Source organism: Perognathus longimembris, chromosome 20 (genome assembly GCF_023159225.1).
Source record: "Perognathus longimembris pacificus isolate PPM17 chromosome 20, ASM2315922v1, whole genome shotgun sequence".
Classification (NCBI taxonomy): Eukaryota; Metazoa; Chordata; class Mammalia; order Rodentia; family Heteromyidae; genus Perognathus; species Perognathus longimembris.
Window position 1 is genome coordinate 16372885 of NC_063180.1, and position 13905 is coordinate 16386789.

The 13905-nt window shown below is 56.9% G+C and overlaps 2 protein-coding genes across 2 annotated transcripts in view; both read left to right on the forward strand.

Moving 5' to 3' along the window:
• Usf2 (upstream transcription factor 2, c-fos interacting) overlaps window positions 1–7827 on the forward strand; it is a 10464-nt gene extending 2637 nt beyond the window's left edge. Inside the window, exons 5-9 of the mRNA XM_048329795.1 lie at window positions 43–130; window positions 899–957; window positions 6757–6851; window positions 6969–7097; window positions 7186–7827. Of these exons, the coding sequence (XP_048185752.1) occupies window positions 43–130; window positions 899–957; window positions 6757–6851; window positions 6969–7097; window positions 7186–7275 (461 nt within the window). The 3' untranslated portion in view covers window positions 7276–7827. The remainder of the gene's footprint in view (window positions 1–42; window positions 131–898; window positions 958–6756; window positions 6852–6968; window positions 7098–7185) is intronic.
• A 1775-nt stretch (window positions 7828–9602) lies between these two features.
• On the forward strand, window positions 9603–11070 carry LOC125338787 (hepcidin antimicrobial peptide). The gene is made up of 3 exons (XM_048329789.1): window positions 9603–10000; window positions 10726–10785; window positions 10883–11070. The coding sequence occupies exons 1-3, from the start codon at window positions 9707–9709 to the stop codon at window positions 10988–10990; spliced, it is 462 nt and encodes a 153-aa protein (XP_048185746.1). The 5' UTR covers window positions 9603–9706; the 3' UTR covers window positions 10991–11070.
• Window positions 11071–13905: the final 2835 nt, after the last annotated feature.

A 13905-nucleotide genomic window follows, 5' to 3' on the forward strand; every position in this document is an offset into this window, starting at 1 on the left:
AGCCCCCAGCCGGTGCTGATCTTTCTTCCTGTGTCTCTGCAGGCCAGTTCTACGTCATGATGACCCCCCAGGATGTGCTTCAGACAGGAACACAGAGAACAATTGCTCCCCGGACGCACCCCTACTCTCCGTATGTGCAGGCCTCTCCATCCTAGGAGGAGAGAGAGGATGCTGGGAGGGCCCCATATGGAGACGGGGGGAAAGGAGGGATTTGGGGCCTAGGAGCAGGTTAGCTCATAGCAAGCATAGGCTGAATTTCTTTATTTTTGGTGCCAGTTCTAGTTGAACTCAGGGTCTGGGTGCTGTCCCTGAGCTTCTCTGCTCAAGGCTAGTGCTCTACCAGTTGAGGCTCAGATCCACTTCTTGTTTTTCATGGTCAGTTGAGTCTTTCAGGCTTGTCTGAGCTGGCTTCGAACCATGATCCTTAGATCTCAGCCTCTTGAGTAGCTGGGATTATAGATGTGTGCCATTGGTGTCAGCCTGTATTTTTTTTTTTTAAACTGGGTTTTGCTTCTAAGGAGCCAGCTTAGAAATTGCCTGCTAATACGTGTGCTCACTCTGTCTGTCCGTCCATCTGTCCATCTCTCTGCTAGTTGTGGAGGTGAGGTTTTTTGCTCACGATTCATGTGCTACTGCTTGAGCCACAGCTCCACTTCTTGTTTCTTGGTTAACTAGTTTCTTGATTGATTAATTAATGGGCTTTATTTCGGAGGCTGCCTTCAAACTGAAACCCTCAGCTCTTAGCCTACAGAGTAGCTAAAATTGTAGGTGAGAGCCCGTGGCGCCATTTCTTTCAGCACCTGGGCTGCGTATGGGTGTATCTTGGCAACGTAATTGTCAAATCTGAGGCACTGGGTCTGAGTTAACACATAGTATGCATTTTTCCTGTTTCTTCTAGAAAAATTGATGGAACCAGAACGCCCCGGGATGAGAGGAGGAGAGCTCAGCACAATGAAGGTAAGGGCACAGCGGGTCTGGGCGCAGCCGCAGGGGTGGCCCAGGCCAGTGCCTGGCAGGCTGCAAGCGTCTGAGGGGCATGCCTTGCCAGGCTAGCAGTAGGAAGAGGCTGGCAGGTCGTGACTTCCATCTGGCCACTTGTCTTGTGTTGATGGCCAGCGTCTAACATGGCAGGCTTGGCCATCACACGTGGATTTCCTGTTCCTCTTGAAAAACTGGCTTGGTCTGGTTGTCCTGGACTGGCCTTCCGTGGGAGTGCCCTTGTGCCCATGTGCCCCACTCCAGTGCCAGCTGCCCCGCAGCCCTAGCTGCTGTGAAATGGGCAAAACCAGTGTGCCCCTCCCTTGCCCCTTCCCAGAACGCTGACATCCCACTCTGAGAGCTTCTGCCCCTGGTTTCCCCTCCGTGCCCTGTGCTGCCGTGGCCCTCAGGGCAGCCTGACACCCAAGTAGCCGGCCCTCAACAAATATTTACTAAGCCTGGTGGGGCGGCACAGGGCCTGGCCAGCTCTGTGGGCTGGAGCACCTGAGGCTCTGGGGAGGGACAGAAGGGGCTGAGGGGAGGCTGTGCACAGAACGCCAGTGTTGGTGGGTGGAGGGGGTATAGTGACTTGGGGGGCACTGGCTGGGGTCACGGGCTCCTGCCTTGGGAGGGGAAGCAGCAAGGTTCCTGCAGGCTTTGAATGGTAGGTCTGGCGCTAAAGGTGTAGGATGTGGGGTAGAGGGCCTGCTCTCCTGTTCTCAGCTGCTGTGCCTTCTGGCTTCCAGCTGTGACACACCTGTGCACCCCCCCTCCCCCTCTCCCCTCCGTGTGCCGATTCTGGGCTGTGGGCATGGCTGGGCACCTGGAGAGAGATGAGAGCTGGGTTGAAGGAATGATGGCTGAGGTTGGAGGCCTGATGGCTGTCTTTGAAGACCTCTTGAGGTCTTCAGGCAGAGGCTTGGCTGGGCCTGAAGGGCGGAAGGCTGAGCCCCAGGCCCAGAGTCCACTGAGGCCCTCCCTCGGCTGTTGGAAGGTGGGGCCTCTGGGAACAAGGAAGGGCCTGTCAGGTGAGGCCGAAGCGTCCCAGACTCCTCCAGGTCCCGGTTGGAATGTGGCCTGGCGTGACAGGAAGCCAGCTGAGGGTTTGTGTGCGGGCTCTGGGTTGACTCTCGTTTATTATTTCATTTTGTACCATTTCTGGGGCTTGAACTCTGGGCCTGGATGCTGCCCCTGAGTTTTTGTGCTCAAGGCCCGCATTTGAGCGCTTGAGCCAGAGTTCCACTTCTGGCTCTTTCGGTGTCTCCCAGACTTGCCTGCCTGGTCTGGCTTTGAGTCCAGATCCTGGGGTCTCAGCCTCCTGAGTGGCTGGGATGACAGACGGGAGCGCCTGCGCCCGGCTGGACAGTGGGCTGAGGGTGGGGGGGTGTGGATTGCGAGACTGAAGGCTAGGCAGGTTGGAGGTGACCAGGTGGGACCCTGGCCCGGGCAGGAGTGAAAGGCTGGGTGCTCTTCAGAGCTGCGGGATCCAAACCCGACGTTGAGGGTGGGTTGTTCTGAAGAGAAACGATGAGCTAGAGTTTGGTTGGCAGGTTGGGGGAGTCTGAGGACTTGGAGGGGCCTCCCTCCTCCTGTCTATGCCCAGATCCATCCCCCCTGGGCTCTCGGAGTGTTTTTCATCCAACAAACATCAGCTTCCTCCCAACCTTGGCCTCAGCCAAGCGTAGCTACAAGCGCAGGCCAGCTGACCTGCCAGCCACCTCTCCTGGTCCCCTGGCAGTCCCGCCTTCCCAGAGCGGCTCCATTAAACGTCACCCATGGCGACCCATTGCCAAATCCACTGGCTTCCTCTCCTGTCTGTGATCCAGGCATCTAACCTGGCTTGTTCCTCCATTTCAGGAATATTCTTAATGCCCCGCTCTGAGTCCCCTGCACTCCTGGCCCATCTGCAGGGGAGGGCCTCCCAGCTTTCCCCTGGACTCTTGCTGGCGGTCCAGGTGTCCAGGGCTCTCCTCTAGAAGTTTCTGAGGAGTCCAGAGTCAGAGGCACCTTGATCAAGGGCGTTCCCCAAGGCCTGGCCCCTCTTCCATGGGCAAGGCTGGTCCTCAGAAGCTGTGCCGCAGTAGGTAGAGGTTAGCCTCAGTTGGGCACCAGGGGCTCCCGCCAGCCATCCAAGGCTACTCAGGAGGCTGAGACCTGAGGATTGCGGTTCAGAGCCTGACTAGACAAGAAAGTCTGTGCGACTCTTATCTCCAGTAAACTACTAAGTTTAGTAAATGAATAAGAATCAGAAGAGTGATAGAGCATTAGCCTAGAAAAGCTTATAAGAATCAGAAGAGTGATAGAGCATTAGCCTAGAAAAGCTTAGGGATCTGAGGATCATGGTTCAAAAGCCAAGCGGGCAGGAAAAGTCCATGAGACTTATCTCCAACGAACCACCAAAAAGCCAGAAGTGGAGCTGTGGCTCAATAGGTAGAGCACCAGTTAGCCTTGAGCAAAAAACAAAACCTCAGGGAAAGTACCCAGGCCCCAAGTTCAAGCCCCAGGACCTCCCCTTCCCCCAAACAAAGTTGCCCTCCACTGTAGGAATGTGAGTCTGTGACTCTCATGGTCCCCCGGGTCCTAGTGATGTAGAAATCGTCTTTCTCCTCCATCTTCCTCTCGGACTACACGCTCCCCTTCGGAGCCTTGCACAGCTCCCATTCAGCTCATCCCAAACAGAGCTCCAGGCCCCTGGCCGGCCTCCCCTTTCCATGCAGCAGATGTAGCCCCCTGGCCAGCCTCCTCCTCCCCATGCTGCAGACATGGCCCCCTGTGCCCAGGCCCCCAGCCCAGCCCAGGCCTCTTTGGGGGCTGCCCTCTGGCTCTGGGAACTCCATTCTGTGTGCCTCTGGCATGGCACTCGGGAGCAGGACCCTGGTGAGCCCGGGTGTGTAGATCAGCCCACAGTGGCTGGGGCAGAATGTGGGCTGACCTGGGCCAGAGAGCCAGGTCTTTACAGGGGTGCCACACTCAATTGCCTCCCTATGAGAAGCTGCTTTTACTTTAGCTATTTTTTTTGGGGGGGGGGGCACTCCTGGGGCTTGGACTCAGGGCCTGAGCACTGTCCCTGGCTTCTTTTTGCTCAAGGCTAGCACTCTGCCACTTGAGCCACAGCGCCACTTCTGGCTGTTTTCTGTATATGTGGTGCTGGGGAATTGAACCCAGGGCTTCATGTATATGAGGCAAGCACTCCATGCTGGCTAGCACTCTTACCACTTGAGCCACAGCGCCACTTCCAGCTTTTTGGTGGTTCATTGGAGATAGAGAGTCTCGCAGACTTTCCTGCCTGGGCTGGCTTTGAACTGCGATCCTTAGATCTCAGCCTCCTGAGTAGCTAGGACAACAGGCATGAGCCACTAGTACCCAGCAGGTGTGTGTGTGTGTGTGTGTGTGTGTGTGTGTTGAGAGAGGGTCTCTGTGTGTAGTCCAGACCGCTCTTCAGCTCTCCATCTTCCCGCCTCTGCCTCCACAGTGCTAGAATGACACCTGTAGCTTCTACCCTGCACTGACGGAACTAACAGGCTGTGTCCCTGATACAGCGGTATCTTTTCTTATCACCTAGTTTGAACTGTTTTCTGGTTTTCCTTGTAATTGCTTTGACTCTTGGATTATTTGGGAGTGTGTTGCTTAATGTTCATGAAGTTTCTGGCTGCTTGTGTTCATTGTTGTCCTTGGGGTTCTGTTGTCAGAACGTGCTGTTCTCTGCTTGTGAATCTCTGAATGTGTTGTGAGTCACCTTGGTCTTGAGTGTGTGTCCTGTGGAGTGTGTGTTTGTGTGTGTGTGTGTGTGTGTGAGAGAGAGAGAGAGAGAGAGAGAGAGAGACTAAGAGACTATTGTGAGCAGACCTCTGTGTCAATCAGGCCACCTGACTGAATATTGAGATATCTCTCCTGGGTGTTTGTTTGTTTGCTTTTTGCCAGTCCTGGGGCTTGGACTCAGGGCCTAGCACTGTTCCTGGCTTCTTTTCTTCAATGCTACAGCACTCTACCTCTTGAGCCTCAGTGCCACTTCTGGCCTTTTCTATATATGTGGTGCTGAGGAATGGAACCTAGGCCTTCATGTGTGCAAGGCAAGCACTCTGCCACTAAGCCACATTCCCAGCCCCTCCTGGGTGGTTTTTATTGTTTTGCTTTTTATTAAATTTTGTTTTGTCTTTGTGTCTCTACTGGGGCTTGCACTCAGGGCCATCCCCCCTCATTTGGCTTTTTCCTCCCTGTTCAAGGCTGCTGCTCTACTACCTGAGCCGCACCTCCACTTCGGTCTCCCCCTGCCTGCTTTTGCTATCTGCTTCTTCTCTCCGCCACTGGTGACAAATCCACTGGTGGGTTTGCTGTTCCCCCGGTGCTGCCTGGTTGCATTGAGTGCTGTGCACAGCTGGGCCCTTCTAGGGGGTGGATGTGGCCTGCCCTGATCCTCCCGAGCTGCAGGTTGACCTCACAGGCCCAGCCACCGCAGCCCGCCAGGCGCCCAGCCCCAGCTGTTTCTGGGATGCTGTCACATCCTCTTCCTGGAAGGCAGCCCCAGCATTTCCTGGGCCTCCTCTGAAGATTCCCCTCCCCTCCTGTCACCACCCTGTCACCTCCCTGTCACTTGTGTCCTTGCTACCCTCCTGTTGCCATAGTGTCAGCATTGTCTGTGGTCCTCTGCTTCCCAGTGGTGCTGCAGGAGTGCACAGCAGAGCTGGGCTGCCCCGCCCCGGCCCCGGTGTGCAGCCACACCGCTTTTCAGAAGTAAATGTTACACACACACACACAACACCTTGTTGCTGATGGCTTGAAGTGAGGGGCACCCCGAGAGATGGCAAGGTCCAAGTCAGTGAAGGGGAGCCAACAGGATGACATGGCCCAACCCTAGCAGAGCCATTGGTGTTGGGCTCACGCGGGGGGGGGGGGGGCGGGGAGGGAGAGGGGAGCACCCCTCTGATACTCAGCCATAAGGACAGACCAGGAGCACACAGCAGGCTTATGCATGTGCCGTGAGGGTTCTTTGAAGGAATGGGGGGGTGGGTGCAGGGACAGGATAGGAGGAGGAAGTGTACCTAGCCAGGGTGCCCCTCCTCTAGTGCTCCCTCATCCTCAGTCTCAAGTGCCACCTGGTCATGGGCCCCCTTCCCACACTGCTCAGCAGGAGAATGGGGTGCCAGGCCCTCAAATGGGCCCCAGGTTCTTGGCCCAGGCCCATGGCATGCACAGAGGGATGGCATGTGCCCTGGCGTCAGAGACAGACAAACTCTTAAGCGTGGCCTTTGCTCTCCTTGGCCTAGCTAATCTTTTTTTTTTGGCCAGTCCTGGGGCTTGAACTACGAGCCAGAGCACTGTTCCTGAGCTTTTTGCTGAAGGCTAGCACTCTACCCATTGAGCCACAGCACCACTTCTGGTTTTTGCATAGGCTGGCTTTGAACTGTGATCCTCAGATCTCAGACTCTTGAGTAGCTAGCATTGCAGGCATGAGCCACCAGTACTGGGCTACTTCTGGACCTTCCTTACTCCCAAGAATATGAGCCCACTGCATCCAGATCTCTGTTAACTCAGGCCCAAAGATGCCAGTGCCGACCAGAAATGGCCTTATTTTAAATGTTGACCCAGATGCTTGTGAGCACACGAGGCAGGCCCGCGGCACACACCTGAAGGCCTAGCTTTTCCTTTCTGCCCTGGCAGTGGGGGCCAGGACTCAGCTGGGCAGCCTGTAGCCAGATCATGGTGTTGACCATCTGCCTGGCAAGGGGACCCGCCAGGCCAGGGTCCCTGTAGCCATGGGTGCTGCCATTTTCCCTGCAGTAGAGCGGAGGCGGAGGGACAAAATCAACAACTGGATCGTGCAACTTTCCAAAATCATTCCAGATTGTAACGCGGACAACAGTAAGACAGGAGCGGTGAGTGTCCCCGCTCCCTGGGGCCCGGAGCCCGCGGCGTCTGCCTTCCACCGCTGCCCTGGGGCGGGGCTGGTTGGGCAGCGCTGGCGCTGATGCTTTGCCCACCTCGTACCCCAGAGTAAAGGGGGGATCCTGTCGAAGGCCTGTGATTACATCCGGGAACTCCGGCAGACCAACCAGCGCATGCAGGAGACCTTCAAGGAGGCTGAGCGGCTGCAGGTGGACAATGAGCTTCTCCGACAGCAGGTGGGTGCCAGGCCTGGAGCCCGGCTAGGATGCCACCGGCCAGGCCCCCACCCCCGTCTCACGTGGCCCCCCCGTGTCACGTCTGCAGATCGAGGAGCTGAAGAACGAGAACGCTCTCCTCCGAGCCCAGCTACAGCAGCACAACCTGGAGCTGGTGGGCGAAAGCACCCGGCAGTGACACAGGGTGGACCCTCCGGTGCCCGCCGCCCTGGTGCCCGCGCGCCGCCGGCCTCGCTGCCCTCCCCAGCCCTTAGCACACAGAGGGGCAACGCCCCTCCCCCAGCTGCGATTTTTTTATAGTAGATTTTTAACAAACACGGGGAGACATACATGCATTTCTGTGGATACATTGCCCACCACCCTCCTCAACTTGGAAATGAGTCCCTGTCCGTCTGTCTGTCTCCCAGTCTGCACCAGGCGCCCCACCCCCCACCCCCCAGGAGACAGGCCCTGCCCTTCCCGCTGCCTCCTTGGTCTCAGAGGTCCTGAGACAGGGTGCTCATGGGAAGAAGGGAGCTTTGGGGGAGCCCTCTGGGCCCTGGGCCTATGCAGGGAGGCCTTGTCCCACCCACCTCTTGTTTCTGGGTTCCTGCTCCCCTCTGAGTGTGTGTGTGTGTGTGTGTGTGCGCGCGCGCGTATGTGTGTTTTAATCTTCTTTATGGAAAAGTGGACAAAAAATAGAGAGGTATTTAACTGCAATAAACTGGCCCCCTGTGGCCCCCGCCTTGTCTGTCTGTGTCTGGCCATCTCAGGGTGTGGGAAGGGGCCGGGCCCTGCCTCCCCCGTGCTACCAGATCCCCAGTCTGCTGTTTGGGTGGATGGGGAACTGGGGTGAGATGCAGGTCCAGGAGGCTAGGGCCCCCCATGTCAGCAGTTCCTCCCGGCATGGCTGGCTGCTGCCCTCCCCTCTGCAGCAGCCAATGAGGGGGCCCGGCCTTGAGCCCCCTGCCCTCCGGAGGGCAGGGGGCCAGGGAGCCCGGCTTGGCCCGGCAGCCTGTCGCCTTGCACCACGCCTCTGGCGCCTCTGCCGTGACCCCTGCCCCTGGCTGATGATGAAACCTGGCAGCAGGGCTGGGGTGCTGGCTGTCATTACTCCCCCCCGCCCCCCGCCCCCTAGGCCCAGGCGGCCCCTGGGTCTCAGCATGTGCCTCTGCTCACCTTGCTGAGCTCCTGGCTAGCCCTTCCCCTCCCCCAGTGGCTCCACCTGGCAGTCCTGGACCCCCATCTTTGTGACTCACTCCAGGGGCCCTTGGCAGGAAGCTGCCTGGGTCACCTCAGGCTCCAGTGAAAGTTGACTTAGGTGGCTGTGGCCATCTCAAGTTCAGGTTTGGGGTACACTGGGTCCCATGTACTGAGATGGTCCCCGTAAGCAGATAAGAGTGAAGGCAATACAATAGCGGCTGATGCTTTCTACGCCAGGCACTGTTGCTCACACCTGTAATCCTTATCAGGAGGCTGAGATCTGAGGATCATGGTTCAAACCCAGCCTGGGCAGCAAAGTATGAGACTTATCTCTAATTTACCCCCAAAAGGGTAGGAATGGAGGTGTAGCTGAACTAGTAGAGCACCATCTTTGAGCCAAAAAAGAGCTAGTAGGGCCAGTGTTCAAGCCCCAGTACCACCACACCTGCACACAAAATACCCAGTTGTGTATACGTCTGCCAACTCCTGTGGTATAAACACCCACCACTGCCAGCCTCAGGTGCCAGCATGAGGTGAGTGCCACAAGCCTGTCTGCTGAGCTAGCCCTCCCCTCCCCCACCCCTTATAGTGAGAATCAGAACAGCTTGATGACAAACATCATAGGCCGCAGTGTCACAGACCAGGGTCCTGGGGTCATTGGTGTGGAAGGCAGGCTGCACCAAGGGAGGTAGTGATGCCGGTGTGTAAAGTCATGTCACCAGATGCAGGCTGGGAGAATTCTTGTCAAAATAATGCTCCGAGGTCTGGCCCTTGGGGAGCCCGATGTTGCCCTGCCCTCCTGCCTCCCCTTCCCCCGGTTGCTCACAGGATAGCAGCTCCTCAGGGACCTGGGAACCCAGTCTCCTGACCAATGGGGTCCACCCCCCGCCCCCCCCCCCCAGTATTGCAGGCCCCTGAGGAGTGCGGGCGGCCATGAAATGACCTCAGAAGTGTGCCAAGGGAGCCAGCTGCCGGCTCACACCTGTCCTCACGGCTGCGGAGGCTGAGGTGGGAGGATCGTGGTTCAAAGTCAGCCAGAGCAGGAAGGTTCCCATGAGACTCCTGACCAATAAACCACCAGGAAACCGGTTCCCATGAGAATCCTGGCCAATAAACCACCAGGAAACAGGTTCCTTTGAGACTCCTGGCCAATAAACCACCAGGAAACAGAGCACAGCTGTGGCTCAACGTGGTAGAGCGCTAGCCTTAAGTAAAGCTCAGGGACAGCGCCCAGGTCCTGAGTTCAAGCCTCGTGACTGACCCAAAAAAAAAAGTGGGGTGAGGGTCACCAGGCCCTTCTACCGCAAGAAGGGGAATTTTCTAAACTAACAGGGTAACATGATGTTCAGGCAAAGGAGGCCTGCAGGTGTTTAGGTGCCGGCGGCCACCCGGCCCTGCCTCCGGACACACCCCCCGGGGGAACGAGGATGACACAATCCCCTGTCACCATTCCCGCTTATCTCTCCAGCCCTTTTGGCGCCACCACCTTCTTAGAAATGAGTCAGGGAGAAGGGGTGGGGGTTCAGATCCCCCCCTCCAGCCACTCACATAAAAGTCCACTAGCTGTACCCCGGACACCCAGAGCGCCCCGCAGACGCCCAGCAGCCCAGCCCAGCACGCAGACTGCCTGGACCATGGCCCTGCCTGCCCAGCTCCCGGCCGCCGGCCTCCTGCTGCTCCTCCTCACCGGCTGGGCCAGCAGCGCCGTCCTCCAGCCACAGGTGAGAGCCGTGGGGGGGGCCCCGGCCCTGCTGCGGTCCCCCCCCACCCCCAGCACAACCATTGAAAGACGGAGTGGCATAGGAGGGGGACCCTGCTGCAACGACACGGGTGTCACGGGGTGGGGGGTCACTCTGGGTCAGCCCCATGGCCAGTGGGGAGCGAAGAAGGAGAGAGTTTGCTCTCATATAGACGTGTACCCCGCAGAGAGCCGGAGCCTCACGCCTGGCCCTCTAGCTACTCAGAAAGCTCAGACCTAAGGATCATGGTTTCAAGTCAGGCTGGGACAGGAAAGTTTGTGAGTTTGTTTTTTTTTTTGTTTTGTTTTGCCATTCCTGAGGCTTGAACTCAGGACCTAGGCGCTGTCCCTGAGACTCTCTGTGCTCAAGGCTAGCGCTCCACCGCCTGAGCCACAGCGCCACTTCTGGTTTTTGGGGGGGGTTCATTGGCAATAAGGCTCTCACAGGGACTTTCCTGCCCGGCTGGCTTTGAACCTCGATCCTCAGATCTCAGCCTCCTGAGTAGCTAGGATGACAGGCGTGAGCCACTGGCGCTTGGCAACATTTTTAGGAAGAATTGGTTTTTTTTTGGGGGGGGGGCAGTGAAGGAATCAAGCTGATGAGGTCCTCTTGGGGAACCCCAGGGACTGAGGAGGGGGATGGAGGATGGGACCAGGCTGAGGGCTGTGGCCTCCTCCATCGTCATCTGTGTCCCTTCTGCCTTACAGACAGGAAAGCTCGCCGCCCTCCAGCCCTGGCACACAGCGGAAACCCAGACAGGCTCGCAGGTGAGAGCCATTCACCCCAGCTCCCTGAACTCCACACCTTCCTGCACAGACTTCCCCAGTGCCCCCCACCCCGCTCACCCCCTCTTATTTCTTCCAGCCCGTGACCCAGAGGCTGAGAAAGCGAGACACCCACTTTCCCATCTGTATCTTCTGCTGCAAGTGCTGCCAGATGAACTCAGACTGTGGCTTTTGCTGCAAAACATAGTGGGGTCCCTTCCCCACCTCCCCACCCCCCACTCCAGGCCTCAACCTCCCTTATTTATTCCTGTCACCCCCTTCCCAGTGGTCCTGGAATAAAACCGCTGTCTGTTATTTTCGAACACGAGTCACTGTTGTCCTTTCTCCCTGCCGAGCCAAGGCCAGGACCCAGAGCTGAACGTGTGTGCCCAGTTGCTGGACAATGGAATTTTCTAGAAAGATTCATAAAACAAACTTCTCTCATTGCTTTTTTGTGCTAGCCCTCAGGCTTGAACTCAGGATCGGGGTGCTGTCCTTGAGTTTTCTTTTGCTCAAGGCTGGTTTTTGAAAACTCGAGTCACAGCTTTGCTTCCAGCCTTTTGCTGGTTCATTGGAGATGAGAGTCTCATGTACTTTCCTGCCTGGGCTGACTTTGAACTGTGTATCCTCAGATCTCAGCCTCCTGAGTAGCTAGGATAACAGGCGTGAGCCACCAAACTTGGCCACGTTCTGTGTGTGTGTGTGTGTGTGTGTGTGTGTGTGTGTGTGTGTGTATGTTGGTCCTGTGGCTTAAACTCAGGGCCGCTTACTCTTATTTAGTTTTCTTGTTCACACCACTTGAGCCAAGCTTCCAGCCTGGTTTATTTTTGTTGTTGTTGGTTAATATATGGAGATGGAGTCAATCAAATTGGCTGGCTTTGAACTGTAATCTTTACAAATCCCAGCCTCCTGAGTAGCTTGGCTCACAGTCTGAGGGTTGTTGTTGTCATTTTCTGCTGGTCCTAGGACTAGAACTCAGGACTTAGACACTGTCCCTGAGCTCCAGGCTAGTGCTTTACCACTTTGAGCTACAGCATTAGTTCTGGCTTTTTGGTCACTAATTGGAGACAAGAATCTTGTAGACTTTCTAGCCGGGACTGGCTTCGAACTGTGATCCTCCAGATCACAGCTCCTTGAGTGCCTAGGATGACAGGTGTGAGCTATTAGCTGCTGCTGGCTTCCCCTGGGCTCCAAACCCCTCTGTGTGTGATGTTTCATGTTCTTGTGAAGCCCGGGGTTCGAATCCCACCTGCTGTTCTGAGAAGCCATCAGCTCCACAGGCAGGCAGGCGGGCTGAGTCTGGTTCCTCAGCCCCCCTCGCCCAGCTCCTCTCTCACCCTCACCGGAGCCCTCTGCCGTCACTCAGGGCCCCCCTCCATCGCGGGGCTGGCTGTGGGCCCCCGCCTTCAGTTCCCATTCAGAAAGCACATGTCCCCCCCTGCCTCCCCCATTGCTTCTGACAGCTAGTCAGATGGGACACTAGAGCACAGAGCGCCCCACAATCTCAGTGTTCACCCCCAAAACCCAGGCACCAGGCCTCACTCTTCTCTGAGATCCATGGGGCTGTTGAAGCCCCACCCCACAGTCAATAGGCCATTGTGCCCCGACGGGAGGCACGGGCAGAGGCTGACCTCATGAGGCCGGTGGGGGGTGGGTGGGCAGGCCCCCCCCACCCCCGCCCCATGCTGCCCAACTCCTCCTGCAAGGCCGGGGATTCCCTGCTCTCCCTGGGGACCAAGGACCCTCCCTTCCTCCCTCTCCCCTCTCCTTTCTTTCCTCCTTCCCTTCTCTCCTTCCTGCCCACCCTCCCCTGCTTGCCACTGCCCTGGCCTTGCCTGGCAGGGGGAGAGGGGCAGGAGGACAGTGGGGTTAGTTCTCTACCCCCACCACCTCCACCTGCCCACCTGCCCAGAACAGGAGCTGAAGTAGTGGCTGAACCTCTGGGGTACCCATAAAACCATAACAGGGTCACCCCCCTCCCCAGTCTGGACAGCCTTGTAGTAGCCCTGTTCTAGGACACAAGCTGCACCAGACAGACAGACAGGTTTTGCTGACACTCTGTCCTCTGAGAATGCTAGGCTAGGACAATAGCTTTGCCGAAGTGCTAACTGGCAAGTCTCAAAAATGCCAAGCCCAATGGAAGGAAAAGCCAGCACTTAAATAAAAAAGGTTGGGGCTAGGTCTCGGGGCTCCTGCCTGTCATCCCAGCTACTCAGGAGGCTGAGATCTGGGGATCACAGTTCAAAGCCAGGCAGGGCAAGAAAGTCTGAGACTCTTCTCTCCAATGAACCAGCAAAAAGCCAGAAGGAGAGATGTGGCTCAAGCGGCAGAGTGCCAGCCTTGGGTAAAAGAGCTAAGCGAAGGCGCTTGAGTGCTGAGTTTGGGCCCTGGTACTGGCCCAGAAGGGGAGGGGGAGGGAAGAAAATGAACGGAGCAGGGACCAAACATGGTGGCTCACGCCTGCAAATCCTAGCTGCTCAGGAGACGGAAATCTGAGGATCGTGGTAAAAAGCCAGCCTGGGGAAGGAAAGTCTGTGAGACGCTTGCCTCCACTGAGCCACCAGAAAACTGGACATGGCGCTGTGGCTCAAAGTGGTAGAGCGCTAGCCATGAGCAAAAAGAAGCTCATGGACAGCGCCCAGGCCCTGAGTTCAAGACCCAGGACTGGAAAAAAAAAGAGAGAGAGAGAGAGAAAAAAAAAAGAAAAGATGAAAATAAAATTTAAAAGAAAAACAACAAAAGCAAAGAAAGGAACGGCAGGCAAGGCAGAGCTGCAGCCGGGGCCTCAGTGGTGGTGAAGTCGTCTGCTTTCCAGGAATGGAGTCCACGGTGCCCCAGGACATTGGAAGAATCCACCCAGCCTCCCACCCCCACCTCCCAAGCGAGGGACTGAAGAGAAGGAGGCACGCCAAGCCCTGGCCTGTGTGTGACTGGGGGTGGGGGGGTTGGGGGGGAGGCATCGTGCTCTGGAAGAGGCATTTGGTACTTAAGATCATTCTGGATGACAAGAAGACTATGGGGAGCTGGGCGCCAGTGGCGGCTACTCAAGAGGCTGAGATCTGGAGGATCGTGGTTCGAAGCCCGCAAGGGGCAGGAAAATCTGTGAGACTCTTCTCTCCAATG